General features: G+C 42.2%; 1 protein-coding gene across 3 annotated transcripts in view; it reads left to right on the top strand.

Annotated features, from left to right (window-relative positions):
• smarca2 (SWI/SNF related, matrix associated, actin dependent regulator of chromatin, subfamily a, member 2) overlaps positions 1 to 19,059 on the top strand; it is a 141,182-nt gene that overhangs the window by 118,590 nt on the left and 3,533 nt on the right. For all 3 annotated transcript variants that reach the window (XM_067983273.1, XM_067983275.1, XM_067983274.1), the window contains exons 32-34: positions 355 to 456; positions 8,307 to 8,433; positions 16,788 to 16,933. In XM_067983273.1, the coding sequence (XP_067839374.1) occupies positions 355 to 456; positions 8,307 to 8,433; positions 16,788 to 16,933 (375 nt within the window). The remainder of the gene's footprint in view (positions 1 to 354; positions 457 to 8,306; positions 8,434 to 16,787; positions 16,934 to 19,059) is intronic.

Genomic DNA, 19,059 nt, shown 5'->3' on the forward strand with positions numbered 1-19,059 from the left:
CCAAAAACTGAGTGTTCAAATCCCATTATGACAAGCTGCGAAGTTGAATAAATCTGATCGTTTGTGCCTAGCATAAGAAAACTACTGGATTGGTGTAAAAAAAAAACAACTGATTCATTAATTTCCTTCAGGAAACTTGCCCCCACTTGATTTGGCCCACATGTGACTCCAGTACATACTATGTGGTTGTCTCTTATTGCTCTCAGGACAACTAGGAATGGACAATAAATGCTGCCTTGGCAGTCGTGCCCATATCCCAAGAACAAATGTAACATGAAAGTAATTCAGGTACATAGATAGAAAGTGTGCACCATACACTTTTAATAATATATCAATTTTGTTGAATTTGCCTAGGACCGCATTCGCAACCATAAATATCGGAGCCTGGGAGATCTGGAGAAGGATGTAATGCTGTTATGTCATAATGCTCAGACATTCAACCTGGAAGGATCACAGGTCAGTGTTTCACTGGGTTAACATTAGATTTTACTGAACCTTTTGTGCCAATAAATAGTACTGTAACTGTGTAAATGTGGTGATTTTGTGAACGGGGCTTCCAGCAGGGAGAGTACTGGTTGATGGAATCTGTCCCATAAAAGTGTACTCAAAACCTATTGTAAATTGTTAAGAATCACAACACTGCAGCGAATAGTGAAGTTCAGATTTTTTTTTTCCAGATTAAAATATTTGCGAATGACGGTACAAATAATTGCCAATTTTTAAAAAATACTCCAGAACGTAATGTAAATTGAAAACGTTGCAGCTCCCATTTACTCTGTATGTTTACCATAATATTAGGCTTTTTTCTAGATGTTTCTCTTGTGCTTGATACCAAGGATCACTCCTGTAAGCAACCCCTCGATGTATGACTTCACACGTACAATATCTGATTTAGTATTGCCCAAGAGTCAGAGAAACCCTTGTTACTGCAGTTTGCTTACTAAATTGACACTATTCCTCTCATGTTCTCATTCTTTTAAGATAGCAGAGCAATAAGCACTGTGTTAGACAATGTGACTCAAGTTATAAGCTACGAATTAGGTTTGCTAAAGGGAATGAGTAGACAGTAGCAGAAGATAAATACAGCCAGTTTAATTTTATTACAGAACGTTAATTTAGTTCTATTCAGGTACAAAAGTAATGAGACTGAACACTATACTAACTCTCATATTAATACTAAACCTAGACTCGCGTCTATTAAATAACTTGTAACTTGTACATGAGCTTTCAGCCACCAACATGGAGTCACCAAGCTCTCTTCCAGTTAGCTTAGCAAAGTTGGGAACATGCTGGCCGGGATAAACCTCTTGGACCCTTTGATGTTTAACGCTGGGATACAGGAAATCAAAAAGGTATATTCCAAAATTACCAAATCAACATTATGGTTCCTGAACTCTATCCAGACACTAAATCCAAGCCCTTCACCTTCATTTGATTGTCTTCAGGACAAAGCAAGCAGTCTGTGTTAAGTAATTTTTGCTTGCTTTTCAATCAACAACATATTAACATTGGAATAACACCTTTTTAAAGTACAATTTTGCATTCCAGACAGTGATATGTATCCTTTCCAATATAGTAGGCACAGCACAGGAGGAGGTCATTCGGCTCGTTGTGCTTGTGCCGGCTCTTTGAAAGAGCTATCCAATTAGTCCCGTTCCCTGCTCTTTCCCCATGGCCCTGTAAAAATTTTTCCCTTCAAGTATTTATCTAATTCCCTTTTGAAAGATACTATTGAATCTGCTTCCACCATCCTTTCAGGCAGTGCATTCCAGATCATTATTACAACTCACTGCGTTAAAAAAATGTTTCCTCGTGTCTCCTCTGGCTCTCTTGCCAATCACCTTAAATCTATGTCCTCTGGTTGCTGACCCTTCTGCCACTGGAAACAGTTTCTGCTTATTTACTCTATCAAAACCGTTCATGATCTTGAACATCTCTATAAAATCTCCCCTTAACCTTCTCTGTTCTAAGGAGAACAACCTCCGCTTCTCCAGTCTATCCACATAACAGAAGTCCCTCATCCATCGTACCATTCTAGTGAATCCTTTCTGCACCCTCTCTAAGGCCTTGACATTCTCCCTAAAGTACAGTGCCCAGAATTGAACACAATACTCCAGCCAAGGCCTAACCATAGTTTTATAAAGGTTTAGCATAACTTCCTTGTTTTGTATTCTATGCCTCTATTAATAAAGCCAAGGATCCTGTATGCTTTTTAACAGCCTTCTCAACTTGTCCTGCCACCTTCTAAGATTTGTGTACATATACCCCCTGGTCTTTCTTCCTGCACACCCTTTAAAATTGTACCATTTAGTTTATATTGCCTCTCCTCATTCTTCCTACCAAAATGTACCACTTCACACTTGACTGCGTTAAATTTCACCTGCCATGTGTCTGCCCGTTTCACCAGTCCGCCAATGCCCTCCTGAAGTCTGTTACTATCCTCCACATTGTTTACTACATTTCCAAGTTTCGTGTCATCTGCAGACTTTGAAATTATACCCTCTATACCCAAGTCCAAGTTATTAATATATATCAAAAAGAGCAGTGGTCCTAATACTGACCCATGGGGCACACCACGGTATACTTCCCTCCAGCCTGAAAAGCAACTGTTCAACACTACTGTCTGCTTTCTGTCCCTTAGCCAATTTTGTATCCACGTTGCCAATGTCCCTTTAATCCTATGGGTTTTAATTTTGCTAACAATCTATTAAATGGTACTTTATCAAATGCCTTTTGAAAGTCCATACACACATCAATTGCACCACCTTCATCAATCCGCTCCATTACATGTGGGAAACAAGTTAGCAACGAGACATCAATTTTAAGTAACCAGTCATAGCTCATCAATGAATATTAAAAATACATCCATGATTTCAATTGTAACAGGATACCTAATCATCACTGAAATTTTGTTATTTTAAAATAAATTGTTCTTGGGATGGCAATGGCAATGCCACATTTATTGCCCTTTCCTACTTGCTTTTGAGCTGCTGCAATCTTTGTGGTGCTGGAGCTTTCACAAAGATGACCTGCAGGAAATTCCAGGATTTTCATTCAGCAATGTGAAGGAATGGCAACATATGTCCAGTGTGAGACTTGAGGATAATGGCTTTCTCCTGCGATTACTGTTCTTGTTCTTCTTAGTGGTAGAGGTAGCAGGGCTGGAAGGTGCTGTCAAAGTAACCATAGTGCATACTGCAGCCACAGTCCGCTGGTGGTGGAAGCAGTGGATATTGGACTCAGTGGCAGGAGTGTGATGGAGCCAGCTGCTCTGTCCAGCACCTTTTGAGTGTTGCTGTTGCATCCATCCAGGCAAGTGCTGAGTATTCCATTACGCTTGACTGAGCCTTATAGGTGGTGGGGAAGTATTGAGGGTTTAGGAGGTGAACCATTCATCACAGAGTACCCTGCCTCTATCCTGCTCTTCAACCCAAATTGTTGATCTGACTGGTCTGGTTAAGCTTCTGGTCAGTTGTGACCCCCAGGATGTTGACCATGTGAGACTCTGTGATAGTGCCATTTAAGGTTAGAGGAAGGTGGTTGGGCTTTTTCTTTTTAAAGATGGTCATTGCCCGGCACTTATGGTGTAAATGTTACATACCACTTTTCAGCCCAAACCTGGATATTATTCAGGGCCTGCTGTATGTTGGTATGGGCTGCTTTATTATTGGAGGAATTATGAATGGAGCTGAAAATTGTAGAATTGTCAGCAACCAGCCCCACTCCTGAGTTTATGATGGATGGATGATCTTTGAAGCAGCTGGAGAGGTGATTAGCCTGAGAATGCTCTGGCAGTGAAATCTACCGACGCAATGATGGTCCTCTGACATCCACGACCATCTTCCTTTCTGTCAGTTATGACTCCAGCCACTGGAGTATTTTTTTCATTGTCCTTAGTTTTGCTAGAGCTCTTTGGTGCCATACTTTGTTGAATACTGCCTTAATATCAAAGACAATGGGCTCGATTTTACCAGTGGGTTTCGTGTGCGTTTCCAGCGGGGGGGGGGCCCGAAAATCCCGATATCCAGGCACGTGACCGGATCGCGCCACGATCCCGCCCACTTCCGGGTTCCCCGATGACGTGCGGGGGTGCGTGCGCAGACCCCGCTGGTGGGAATCCCGCAGGCAATTAAAGCCAGCGGGATGCCACTTGAGTGTATTTATTTTGCTTGTTCAGGTCATTAACTGACCTGATTAAGGGACTGTGTGCGATTTTGGAGAAACATGGGGGAAACAGTCCTAGTTGAACTGGACGTGTTGCAGCCGTCAGCCTGTGGCAGCTGCAAAGGTCCATTTGACAGGTGGGGGGGGGGAGGGGGAGTGGGAGGGGGGGAGGGGAGGGGGGGGAGGGAGGGGGAGGGGGGCGAGGGAGGGGGGGGGGAGGGAGGGAGGGAGGGGAGGGGGGGACCCTCACCCATTGCAGGAGGCCGCTCTGTCACTTGGGACAAAGTGTGGCCTCCACCACCCACCTCCTGACGGTCAAAGTCACCAACCTGCACACTCACCCCGGGGTCCGGAGACATGTGCCTACCTTGCGGACCCCCTCAGATGTACATATTGCGGATGGGGGCCGCCGTAGCTGCAGTCATGACCTCCTCGGAGGGCGCACAACATCGCCAGCCTCACCACCCACGCCGTCCACCTCTGACACGTGGAGCTCCACAACAGAGTGCTGTGACACATCCACCCGTACAGCAGGAGGGAGGGCTACCGCAGAGAGAGACGCGTTGCAGAGGGCACTACCCTCGCCACAGGGTCCACAGACCGAGGCGCAGCTCCCCGGACCTCTCTGAGCAGCGGTGCACACGGAGGTGCAGATTCACTCGACATGTAGTCGTGGACATCTGCAGCCTCTTTCATGCCGAGCTGCTCCTGGCTGGCCCCAGCACCATCTTCTTACCTGTCGCTGCCAAAGTCACCACTGCCCTCCACAACTTCTCCTCCGCATCCTTCCAGGGTGCAGCCGGGTACACCGCCGATGTCTCTCAGTCGTCTGCGCGGAGGAGCCCTGCAAATACACCTGCACCTACTCTGCAGTAACACAATGGGTGGCATCAGTGGTGGGTCCTCATAGTGGTACCCAGGAGCGGGCATTATTGCACAAAACAGACAGGATTCGCGGAGACATGGCAGTGGTGGTGCCAATATAATGTGTGATGTGAGTTGTTCTGAAATTCAATATAGGTAACACCCATGACAAGCCCTCAAACACCCTTGTGCATCCCCTTCATGCTCACGACACGTTTGCCTTATGCTGCCTACTGCACATGTGTGATGCATGCCCTGTGGCTGCAGCACAGGTGGTGGCAGGTTGAGTGAGGCTGGCCGTGAGGGAGATGCACGAGAGGGTGAGTATGGGATAGAGTCATGAGATTATATGAGGATTGGGTTGCGTGTTAGTGGCGGGGTGAGTACTCGCGAGGTGAGTAGGTGCAGGTAAGATGAGGATGGGGTTTGAGTGGGTATGAGGGGTGATGTGACAGAGTAGTGTTGGCGGTGCCGAAGGAGATGTGGGGTGGGGGCAGTGTTGTGGCAGACGGAGTGTAGGGGAAAGACTACGTGTTCTCACTGTGGCTGACCTACTGAGGTCATTGGAGCGCCTCCTGCACTGTATGCAGGTGGGCGATATGTTGGTGGTGCAGGTGACCTCCTCTGCCACCTCGAGCCAGGCCGCCTTGGTGGCAGAGGCAGGCCACTTCCTCCCGCCCGCCGGGTGGAAGAGCTCTGTCCTCCCCTCTCCTCCTCACCCCATCTGATGATACCTGGAGTGAGGCATCATTAAACTGGGAGCAGCCTTCCTCCTGGGCTGCTCCATGCTGTAATTTGTTCAATTGGTTGCAGCATCTGTCAGTGGAGGACTGCCCCTTTAACTAGAGAGCCTCCAGCTGACAGATCGTACTGCGCATGCGCAGCCCGCCCGACGCGCAGACCAGCAGCGCGGAGCCCGGAAGAGCAGGTAAATGGATCCAATTAGTGTGTTGCCTGCTACGATCGCGCGGGCAACCCACTAATTTCACCGAGCGTGTTGACCACGCTCCCGAAACCCAACCCGCCAGAAACCTGCAGGCCTGGTAAAATCGAGCCCAATTAGTCCATCTGTCCTTGTGTCCTTGCCTGGATCAAGGGTGAAACTAGAACTAGGGGGCATAATCTTAGAATAAGGGGCTGCTCTTTCAAAACTGTGATGAGGAGAAACTTCTTCACTCAGAGGGTGGTCGGTCTGTGGAATTTGCTGCCCCAGGAAGCTGTGGAAGCTACATCATTAGATAAATTTAAAACAGAAATAGACAGTTTCCTAGAAGTAAAGGGAATTAGGGGTTATGGGGAGCGGGCAGGAAATTGGACATGAAGCTGAGTTCGGATCGGTCAATGCCCTGTGGGTGGCGGAGAGGGCCCAGGGGCTATGTGGCCGGGTCCTGCTCCGACTTCTTGTGTTCTTTAGATTTGTGGTTGGGATCAGATCAGCCATGATCTTATTGAATGGCGGAGCAGGCTCGAGGGGCCGATTGGCCTACTCCTGCTCCAATTTCTTATGTTCTTATGTTCTTATGCAACGAGGCCTGAAGCAGAGTAGTTCTAGCAGAACCTGAACTGAGCATCAGCGAACAGGTTATTGGTGAATAGGTGTTACTTATTGATGACTTCTTCCTTCACTTTGCTGATGATTGGGGGAGGCTGATAGGGTAGTAATTGGCTGGGTTAGATCTTTCTTGTTTTTTCTAATGAAAATAATGCATAACTCTTCTGGCTTTTATCACTGCTTTGTGACGGTCAATTCCCTTTAAATACGCAATATGTTGTGTTGGATAATTATAAAATCTCTTTTACTAGCATTTTGACTTGGTGATTCAGAGATGACCAAGATAGAGCAGAACAAAATAATTGGTCTTGTTTCTTGTTTTAAAAACCCACCACTTCTATTGAAAATGCAAAATTGAATAATGTTGCAGGCTTGGTCCTAAATTTAGTGGGCCACAAAATGAGCAATGGATTAAGTGAGTAAATTCATATTTTAAAGAAACTTGTCCAATCAGACATACAGACGATGAAATCCAGTAGCTTAAAAATGTAACATTTAAAAGTATGTTTAAGATCAAGTCTATAGTCAACCTTGACTCAGTGGTAGGACTTTTGCCTGAGTCAGAATGTCATGGGTTCAAACCCCATTTCAGAGAGTTGAGCACACAATCATCAGGCTGGCACTTCAGTGCAGTACTGAGGGAGCACTGTACTGTTGGAGCTACCATCTTTCAGATGAGATGTAAAAGATCCCACTGCACTACTTGAAGAAGAGCTGGGGAGTTCTCCCAGTGTCCTTGGCAAAACATTTATCCCTCAACCAACCAACCTAAAAATAGATGATCTGGTCTTTTATTTCGTTGTTTGAGAGCTTGCTATGTGCAAATTGGCTGCCGAGTTTCCAACATTATAATAATGACTACACTTCAAAAGTACTTCATTGGCTGTAAAGCTCTTTGGGATGTCCTGAGGTCATGAAAGGTGCTAAATAAATGCAAGTTTGTGCTTTCTTTCTTAGAATCAGATCTAATAAGTCTGATTGATCAGATTCTTAGTTCCAAGGCTATACCGTAAGAACTTGTTAATCCATTTAGAGAATGAGAGATATCTTCTATATGATAACATTCTTCTTTAAAATAGTCAACATTTCTGCTTATAGCCAACATTCTTCAAGGGGTGGGAAAACATTTTGTTCCATCACATCTCATGAGTATAGATTAAACTCTAGAAATAATGATGTTGGACATTTCTGCCATTGACAAAAAAGGTAGAAAAATTATAAGTAAACATGTACTTCCAAGTTAGGATTATCTAAACTTTGTTACATTTCATTTTCCAAGCTCTGTGCTATCAAAGTCACTTTTTTTTTATCTCAGAAGATTTATGTTGACCCAAGCCGTATCAATTTCATTTTCATCAGAGGAGATTTTTAAATCCAAGAAGTTGGAAAAGTGAGAGTGATTCCTCTGACCTTTATAGTTGCATATTCACCTTACAGTTGCCCTTTAGTCCGAGGCTTATAATTGCTGATAGAATTCTCCTAAAAGTTGAAAAACTATTTTTTTTTAATCTTTCACTTTTGTTACATTTATATATCACCGTATATATACCGTATTTGACACACATCTTTTAATTAATATCTTTTATTTTCAATACATTTTAAAAACCGAATTGTGACCATTACTAGCCCACTGAAATGTGAAAGAGCACAGATAAGAATAGTATATTTTTTCAGTTTGAAATGTAAAGAAATTTTATTCCTGCTGTTTGACGTTGTCTTATTACAGATTTATGAAGACTCCATTGTTCTTCAATCTGTATTCAAAAGTGCTAGGCAGAAGATTGCTAAAGAAGAAGAAAGTGAGGAGGAAAGTAACGATGACGATGATGATGAAGAGGAGTCAGGATCTGAGAGTGAGTCTGAACTGTTACCTTTAAACATTTTAAACGTAGTTTGTCTTATTGATTAAATGTATCAGCAAAACGCCTAGTGTGATGCTGACACATACAGACGAGGAAGGTTCGATCTCTGATCTGTGCTGCGTTCGTTCTCAGCTAGAATGGTGGTGGTGGAGGCACTAAAATTGACCTCTCTGTGTTCAGACTAGGAAAGGCAAAAATTGGTCAGGGTTGCTGTTTCTGATCATTAAACAGTGACACGTGTTGGAAAGTGTTTGAGTCCAGTTGCAATGAGCTCAAAACCAATAAATCCCCAGAGATGGTATATCTGAGGCGGTTAAAAATGCCAGTGGTCATCCTGTGGGAATCAATAAATACAGGAGCAGTCCCATTGGATTGGAAACAGGCCAATTTAATACCTGTTTTCAAAGAAGGCAAAAAAACAAACTTGGGCAACTAGACACCGTAGTACTTTTGAGGATTGTCTATATAAAAATAACCTATTAATAAATGACAATCAACATTATTTCAGAAGGGGGAGATCCTGCCTGTCCAAACCCCTTGACATTTTGGGGATGTGACAGCCAGAATGGATGTTGGCAAGCCTATAATGTGTGTCTAAATTTCCAGAAAAACCTTGACATTCCATGTGGAAGGCTACTGCACAGACTTATGGCCATGAGTATCCTAAGTAAAATTTGGAAGTATGTAAGGAATCGGCTGAAAGAGGAGAAACAGCGGGTACTAGTTAGAAGAGTTACGTTCAGCTGGGGAGATGTACTAATTGCGAGTGCGCTAAGGATCAGTGCTGCTGCCCCTACTGTTTTTAATCTACATAAACAACCTGGATTTGGAAACTAAATACAAGTTGGTTCAAATCACAGATGATACTGAACTAAGGGGCGATCTGGTGATCAAGGCTCAAGAAAAACATCCAAGCCTTGGAAGCAATGCAGAAAAGAGCCAAAGGCTAATCTTAGTGCAAAGGACTAAGTTATGGGCTTATGATGCCTCTATATTGAATGGCCTGCCAACATTTGCTTCCCAGCTTTGAAGAATAAGAACATAAGAAATAGGAGCAGGCGTGGGCCATACACCCCCTCGAGCCTGCTCCGCCGTTCGATCTTCGACCTCAACTCCACTTTCCTGCCTGATCCCCCCCATTTCCCTTGATTTCCCTAGAGTCCAAAAATCTATCGATCTCAGCCTTGAATATACTCAACGACTAGCATCCACAGCCCTCTGGGGTACAGAATTCCAAATATTCACGACCCTCTGAGTGAAGAAATTTCTCCTCATCTAAGTCCTAAATGGCTTACTCCTTATCCTGCGACTACGCCCCTAGTTCTGGACTCTCCAGCCAGGTGAAACAGCCTCACAGCATCTACCCTGTCAAGCCCTCTCAGAATCTTATATTTTAGTGAGATCACCATGTATTCTTCTAAACTCCAGAGAGTATAGGCCCATTCTACTCAATCTCTCCTCATAGGACAACCCTCTCATCCCAGGAATCAATCTAGTGAATCTTCATTCCAGGCAAGTATATCCTTCCTTGGGTAAGGAGACCAAAACTACACAGTAAGACTTCTTTACTCTTGTCCTCCAACTCCCTTGCAATAAAGGCCAACATACCATTTGCCTTCCTAATTGCTTGCTGTACCTGCATGTTAACTTTCTGTTTCATGTACAAGGACACCCAAATCCCTCTGAACACCAACATTTAATAGTTTTTCACCATTTAAAAAATATTAATTTTTCTATTCTTCCTACCAAAGTGAATAACCTCACATTTCCCCACATTATACTGCATCTGCCACCTTCTTGCCCACTCACTTAACCTGTCTATATCCCTTTGCAGACTCTTTGTGTCCTCCTCACAGCTTACTTTCCCACCTAGCTTTGTATCGTCAGCAAACTTGGATACATTACACTCGGTCCCTTCATCTAAGGCATTAATGTAGATTGTAAATAGCTGAGGCCCAACCACTGATCCTTGCGGCACCCCACTAGTTACAGCCTGCCAACCTGGAAATGGCCCATTTATTCCTACGCTCTGCTTTCTGTCCGTTAACCGATCCTCTATCCATGCTAATATATTACCCCTGACCCCATGAGCCCTTACCTTGTGTAACAACCTTTCGTGTGGCACCTTATTGAATGCCTTTTGAAAATCCAAATATACTACATCCACTGGTTGCCCTTTATCTACCCTGCTAATTTCATCCTCAAAAAACTCAAAGATTTGTCAAACACTATTTCCCTTTCATAAATCCATGTTGACTCTGCCTAATCATATTATGATTTTCTAAGTGCCCAGTTACCATGTCCTTAATAATAGATTCCAGCATTTTCCCGACTACTGATGTCAGGCTAACTGGCCTGTAGTTCCCTGTTTTCTCTTCCTCCTTTCTTGAATAGCGGGGTTACATTTGCTACCTTCCAGTTGACTGGGACCATTCTAGAATCTAGGGAATTTTGGAAGATGACAACCTCTGCAGCCATCTCTTTTAGAACCCTAGGATGTAGGCCATCAGGTCCAGGGAATTTGTCAGCTTTTAGTTCCATTAATTTCTCCAGTACTTTTTCTTCACTAATATTAATTACTTTAAGTTCCTCAATCTCATTAGACCCTTGGTTCCCCACTATTGGTTCCTGAGGAAATCCATCCTAACATTAGCAGCTTGCAAAATGGGATTTAGGTACAGATGGATGGGAATGTGCAGCTGCAGCCTGCTTAACTTGGCCAGCTACATTTTAAAATATTGGCTCTGGCAGGAGTGTAGAACCATAGACATTTACAGCACAGCATGCGGCCCATTGAGTCTGTGCCTGCTCTTTACTAGAATGATTCAAAACTAATCCCAATGATCTACTCTCTCCCCATAGTCTTGTATCTTCCTCTGCTTCAAATATTGATCCGATTTTCCCTTAAAAGAAGCAATGGATTCTGCCTTAACCTGAAGTGCCGTGACCTACAAGGCTACGGACCGAGTGCTAGAAAGTGGGATTAGGCTGGGTGGCTCATTTTCGGCCAGCGCGGACACAATGGGCCAAATGACCTCCTTCTGTGCCATACATTTTCCATGATTAACCAATCCCTGTGGCAAAGTATTCTGTGTTCCAGTAACCTTCTGTGCAAAGAAATTTCTCCTAACATCTCTCCTCACTTCGGTTATCAATTTAAAATTATTACTTTCATCACTGACTCCCCAACCAGAAGAAATTTTCTTTCCCCACTAATTTTATCAAACCCCGTAACTTTAAAAGCTTCCATTAAATCTCAACTTGGCCTTCTCTGCTCCAGTGGATATAGTTCCAGTGTCTCAAGTCTCTCCTTGCAATTATAGTTCACCCATTCCTGGCAACATCCTGGTGAATATGCTGAATGCTCTTTATGGCTTTAATCTCCTTTCTATTTAGGGTGCCCAAAACTGTACAGAGTACTCTAGCTGTGGCCTAACCAATCTTTTGTATAAATTCATTAATACCTCTTTACTTGTATACTTTTATGTCTCTGTATATAAAGCCCAAAATTTTATTGGCCTTTTTTTTGGTTTTTAACTACCTGCACTTGAACTTTCAGGGGATTATGTATTTGAACCCCTAGGTGTCTCTGCACATCTACACCTTTCAGTGTCTTTCCATTAAGTGTATGCTCCCATTCCTTGCTTTTACTCTCAAAATGTATTACCTCACACTAATCCATATTGAATTGCGTCTACTACCTGTCTCTATTCTGCTAACCTTTCTGTCTTCCTAAAGTTTAAACTGTCCTCATTATTTGCCAAACTTCTTACTTTTGTGTCCTGAGCTAATTTTGAGCTATGTCCCCTTTGCCCAAGTCTAAATCATCTACAAATGATTATCACTTGGCTCAAAATTTAAAGAAAAAATAGCATTTTTTAATTACAATGTTCATGATTTCTGATTCTTTTTTTAAAAAAAAATATTTTAATTCTTTTGTCTCTTTTACTCTAAGCCAAACACTTGTGGAACTAGGATAACTTGGCAGTTTGCAGCCCGATCTTTCTACAGTCTTTGATATGAATTTAGTAACCAAAACTTTTCTTCAATTTCAAAATAAACTTTATTTCATAGAATTTAAGGATACACACTCTTAAATGTAAATATCACAATTCAAAACCAGTACAATTCAAATCAAAATGCTACAGATTGTACACAAAGTGATCTCATTATTACAATTCCAGCACAGTATTTCTTATGACTCATGCTGTACAATACAAGGTCAGGTGGCCTTTCCCCATAGAGCCTTTGCGCAGGCCGCACCTTGCCTCAGTGCATCCCGCAGCACGTACTCCTGGCCAGTCGGCAACACTCGGTCATGGACAGCTGCTTCAGCTGGAAGACCAGCAGGTTTCGGGCAGACCAAAGGGCCTCCTTCACAGAGTTGATGGTCTTCCAGCCTCAGGTGATATGTCTCGGTGTGCGTCCCAGGGAACAGCCCGTAGAGCAGTTTCTGGAAGAAGAAGCACGAGCACTTCTCGCCCTGCACCAAGGAGCGGACTCTGGACCAGAAGATGACCTTTGAGGCCTCGAAGGCAAAGAGCGAGGCTTGCTGGCCCTTCACCTCTCTGAGTTCCTCCCTGACATCGACCCCCAACGATTGCAGCTGGAGCAGATCCTTCATGCTTTTCTGGAGTTGTGACACTTCCCTCTGTGTGTCTCTCTCTCTTTCGCCTTCTGAACACCTTTTGAGGATGAAGAAACTCTTGATTTTGGTCTTGATCGCTTCCCACCAGTGCACCGTGGAGTCGAAGAGGGGTTTCACGGTTCTGCAACCTGTGTAATCCCTCTTTAGTTCCTCGATGTTCTCCGGGGTCAACAGTCTCACGTTCAGCTTCCTTATCCCCCTGCCTGCCCTCTGGTCCTCCTGCGATTGACAGTCGGCCAGTAGGAGGCGGTGGTCAGAGAAGAACCAGAGTTAATGTTTCAGGTTGAAGACCTTTCGTCCGGACTTCTTCCAGTTCTGACGAAAGATCTTCGACCTGAAACGTTAACTCTGTTTCTTTCTCCACAGATGCTGCCTGAACTGCTGAGCTTCTCCAGCATTTTCTGTTTTTACTACATTTTTTTAATATTTCAACATAAACTTTATTCATAAAATTTGTAAAGGTAAGTATAATGCAATTCAAGTCACGCTTCGAAATAATGCAATACAGATCATACAATTTGCAACGGTACACCATGGTCCCGGTACAATCAATAGTTATGCATCATACATTGTCAATACAGTTCATGGCACCCTAGGGTGCCTCCTTGTATTACAGTAGTTACCAGTTACAGTTACTGTACATTTAGTTACGTTCATTTATCATTTTACATTCTGCCTGAGGGGGCGTTTCCCTGATTCCAGGCCCTTGGTATACAATGGCAAGAGGGCTCTAAACAGTGGCCTTTCCCCATACAGCCTTTGCGTAGGTCGCACCTTGCCTCATTGCGTCCCACAGCACGTACTCCTGCACCTTGAAGTGTGCCAGGTGGCAACACTCTGTCGCGGACAGCTCCTTCAGCTGGAAGACCATCAGGTTTCGGGCAGACCTCCTTCACTGAGTTGATGGTCTTCCAGCCACAGGTGATATCTGTCTCAGTGTGCGTCCTGGGGAACAGTCCATAGAAAGTTTTTGCCTGGTGACAGGAGTCAGTAACATTCTAGCTTTATTCCTGCAAAGCCTAAGGAAAGCCAGTACCCTGTTGAGTGACGGTATCAACTTCTGAGGTGTGAATCCTCAGCCGCATCACATTGATGAGAATTATTTTCTAACATAACTTTATAATGAAGGGATTAGGAATAACACAGCAGTTACGTAAGTGGAAATCTTGGGTTTAAAAAAGAACTTTCCTACTCTTGATGACAGAACTACTGATATTTAAATGTCTATGAAATGTTGAGCTAAAAGCTCGGACTAAGAAAAATCTGTTGTGCTAAACAGATTAGACTGAACAACAAGCTAAGCTAAATTTAATTAGATTGTATAAGATTTGATGTGGAGATGCCGGTGATGGACTGGGGTTGACAATTGTAAACAATTTTACAACACCAAGGTATAGTCCAGCAATTTTATTTTAAATTCACAAGCTTTCGGAGGCTACCTCCTTCCTCAGGTGAACGATGTGAACATTTCCACATCGTTCACCTGAGGAAGGAGGTAGCCTCCGAAAGCTTGTGAATTTAAAATAAAATTGCTGGACTATAACTTGGTGTTGTAAAATTGTTTACAATTGTATAAGATTTAGAAGAGTTCAACCAAAAAACAAAAATATGGCATATGAATATTTTATTCCATGTAGAAGATGTATGACATCTTGAAGAGTACCATTTAGATCTTGAGAAGGTGTAAGCAGATTGGGCCTGTTGACAGTTGAGTAGAATGGGCCTATACTCGAGTTCAGAAGAATGAAAGATGATCTCATTGAAACATACGAGATTCTGAGGGGGCTTGACAGGGTAGATGCCGAGAGATTGTTTCCCCTGGCTGAAAAGTCTAGAACTAGAGGGCATAGTCGCAGGATATGGGGTCGGCCACTTAAAACTGAGATGAGGAGGAGTTTCTTCACTTAGAGGGTTGTGAATCTTTGGAATTCTCTGCCCCAGAGGGCTGTGGATGCTGAGTTGTTGAGTATATTCAAGGCTGAGAGAGAGATTTTTGGTCTCTAGGGGAATCAAGAGATATGAGGATCGGGCAGGAAAGTGGAGTTGAGGTTGAAGATCAGCCATGATCTGATTGAATGGCAGAGCAGGATCGAGGGGCCGTATGGCCTACTCCTGCTCCTATTTCTTGTTGCACAATATCTGAAACAGGAGATGAACTGGTAACCACCACAAAGTGAAAGCGAATAGCAGAGATTGAATTCACCATACAGCTGAAATGATTGAAAGGCAGTCTGGCTTCAGCTGCTCAAATAAAATTTCAACAATTAACCTTTTCAATGGGAAGTATATCCTGATGAACTGTTAAATTCTGTAAATATTAAAGATAGACATCTATATATTTGACCTTTGCTGTGTTAAAATGCTGATTAGAGGTAGTCCTAAAGCAGACATTTTGGGTAAGATTCTGCTGATGTGACAACATGGTATTTCACTTAAATGATTACCATGAATGGGAACAAAAGGCTGTGAACAATTTCATCACAGATATGTCCATCCCACAGGGTTTTAATCCCTGTGCTACTACAAATATTGGGCAGCCCTGGCAATAGGCAGGATCTAGTTTGAGTAATTTGAGATGACAGGGTCAGGAAAAGAGACAGAGACCTGTGTATAGTTTTGCATTACTACTGTTCTGAGGTTAGTGATATTAAATGTTTTACAGACACTTTACATCATGCCACGATGTTGAAGCCAAGGTTAATCGGCTAATGTAATGTCATTATTTTGGAATTAGCACCTGGCCAGCTATATTTCATTGCTGTTTCTGTGTGCCCTATAATTTGCCAACTATTTACAGAACTACTACTTGTCCTGACAGGAAGACTGGCTGAGTTCAAAGCAGTGTCCTTGGCCAGCATGGTTTGATCCTCGGGTCAAGGTTAATAAAATAAACCCTGCAGTCCATTTGGTTCCAGTTCTGCACACTAAGGTGCACAAGTTCTTGATCAACAATTGTAAATGTTTTACTCTATATATGCAACGAAATTCAGTGTTTTAAAAAAAAAAGCAGAAAACATGAGCCAGAACAGGAAGTATTATTTAGCTTGCAGAATAGAAATATTATATTTAATTTTACATATGCAAGTAGAAATGTGCTGTTGTCCAACAAGGAAATATTGCTTGAGGTGCTGTCCCTGTAAGAAGTTTTCATCTTGGGCAGTTCCATGACCTCTCCCCATTCTGCTGTTCCTTGGCCTCAATATGAGTAGGGTGCCAATTTTTTTTCTTCTGTTATAGTCTGGTCTGATTTCTCCCATATCCAAGAAAATTTCATCATGTATTCTGGTTTTGCTAGTTGGCAGTTTAGATGCTCTTCGGTCTATCAAGGCAGAAAGAGAGGGCTTAATTGAAATCATCATATTTTAGTTTTTGTTGTAGACTGCGATGGAAGTCAAATGTCTGTATTGGATAATGCTCCGAACTTGTAACACAGCCTCTGCCCTTGTTATGTGACATGGAACTATATGCCAAAATAATGCAGTTATGATTGATTACTGATTTTAAAAAAGTTGACTAGCACAGCATACAAATTAAATACTATTACAAAAACTGGGAGTGTGTTACAGCCTTGCAGCACACTCCTGCCAATCTGCTATTCTCTGTGTAAATGTTTGTAGTAATGTGATTCTACACTATTACTTGTTCAGTAAATAGACTGGAATTTTTTTTTTAAACTTTTTTTCCGTGTAACTTGCAGCAAAATCAGTCAAAGTTAAAATAAAGCTTGGTCGAAAAGACAGTGACAAAAGTCGTGAGAAAGGAAAAAGCAAGAAACGGCTGAGTCGTGCTAAGATCAAGCCTGTCATTAGTGATGATGACAGTGACGATGACCAAGATGACAATGTAAGTTTTCAGTTATGGTGATTTATTATTGTAGAATTGCATTTGAAAGACAATCTGGAATATAGAAATCCTCAGTTTGCAAACATATTTTGTATGTACAGCCTGACTACGTCGAGTTGTATCTTTAGAAACAGACAAGTTGTCACTTTGATGGGTAGCATGTGCCTATGAATTCAAATTAGAGAAGTTTCTTTTGTGGCTTTTTAGATCATTTGCACGTGTTATCAGAAATACTTTTCCTGAATGTTTCACTTCTCTATGGTATTTGTTCACCAAGAGCTTTTTCTTATGTCTCCTCCATTATTTTTGTTCTGAGTTGAGTTTGCCCCATTTGTGTGGTTCATGGAGGGGAATAACTATATTCTTGCTCCCCTCCCCCTCCCCCATAATGTCTGTTGTGGAAATATGAATAAAGTTTCAAAGTAAGGTAATCTTACAAGTCCTTCCATTGTTTTTAGGTAATGCACACTTGAGTTTTGAGCCCATTACAGTGCATTTCTTCCAGTTCAAGTAACCTTTAGTATTCATATATTCATATACTCATCACTTAGCCCATTAAACAATTAGTGACCCTACCCATAACAAAAGAAACATTTATGTTCAGGACTCTGCTAATGTGTTTGCTAAAAAAAAAGTTACTAGGCTTAACAAAATGTCATTGAAACCCTATCTAGTTTTATAATGTGAATAAATTACATGAACAGTATTTCTGTTACCATTAGAAATGCTAATAATTTTGATTCTACCGCCAAGTTGGCAATTAAAAATATGACACTAAAATTTTAATGTCATTCAGCTGGCGCTGGTTTCAAAGGATGCATATGAGACACTGATTTTTTAGGCTCAAAATTGCATCTGTCATTCTGACTGGGTTAGTGTTGCATCAGAGCAGCTGTTTTAAATACACAACAGGCCTAGATTTTATTTGCTGGTGTTAGGCTAGGGTGCTGGCAGAAAAAATGTTTATTAACTTCTCCACTACCTCTTCACTTTGTCTGGAACTGATGGGGAGGGGGGCGCAGAATACATCTGGGTGGACGTAATTAAATGCAAATTACACGCATCATTTGTGCCATACCAATGCTAGAACCAAGGAACGCCATTTCTTCCTTGACATCCAGCTTTGCAATGGGCAGCAGAGTAGTGGTTTAAAATTTAAATGGCAAAAAAGGCTGCGTAATCAGTACAGATCTCAAAAATTTAAATAAACATTTCTTTTTAAAACAGCAACAAGGAGGCTGCCCATCATGATACAGCTAGTTCCTCTCTCTTCCTCCCCACCACCCCCCACCCCCTGCCAAAATGTCAGAAAATCAGATCAGGTCCAAGCACATCTTTTTGGTAGGTGCAGGTCCTGTCATGCTAAGTGGAAGTCTAGGGCAGGGTCTTTTTGGAAACTTATTATAAGGATACTTGTAAATATCCCAAAGTAGCACTTTATTATGTAGTTACGTGTTGTAAATATTGTCCTATGTAAATGTTAGTAGTTCTTGCTCCCTTTCTCGTTCCTGTCCCTCTCCCTATAATTTTCAACGTATAGGAATGCAACATTTTGCATCTCTGAATCAAATGTTAGCATTAAGCACACTGATTACAACTTACAAAGTGGCAAAACTTGAACTCTAGAAATGAACTTACTAATGCTTCAATTGATCAGTTTTCCTCCCTAATGCATCTAACTTAATTCTTTGTTTTAAATTGCTGCTGATTGCTGTGCATTTGAATATCATTTACTGTACAAAACTGCAACTTCTGAGATTAAACCATATATCCAATTTTCCCAATATAAAGGCCTTCAAAAATTATACTTTTGTAATGAAAGCACATTAGAATATTGCTCAAGTCTGAGTTGTAGCTGCAGAGCACCCTGGTATGTTTTGCTTTGTTGAAGGTGCTATATGTAAATTGTTTTACAACTACCAAATACATTGATCTAAGTATATGAGGTTTCAACGTTCACATTGCCACATATGTAAACTTCATTTTAGATTGAAAGAAATCTATTGTAAATACTAGCAGTTTTCAAACCGCTGAGAACTATGAAAATAAGTTTCAACAGAACTGTCCATACAAGTATGATTTGTCAGCAGCTCCTGAACCACCATTTTTCTGCAACTTGCTTCATT

The sequence above is a fragment of the Heptranchias perlo genome, chromosome 4 (genome assembly GCF_035084215.1).
Source record: "Heptranchias perlo isolate sHepPer1 chromosome 4, sHepPer1.hap1, whole genome shotgun sequence".
In the NCBI taxonomy this organism is placed as follows: Eukaryota; Metazoa; Chordata; class Chondrichthyes; order Hexanchiformes; family Hexanchidae; genus Heptranchias; species Heptranchias perlo.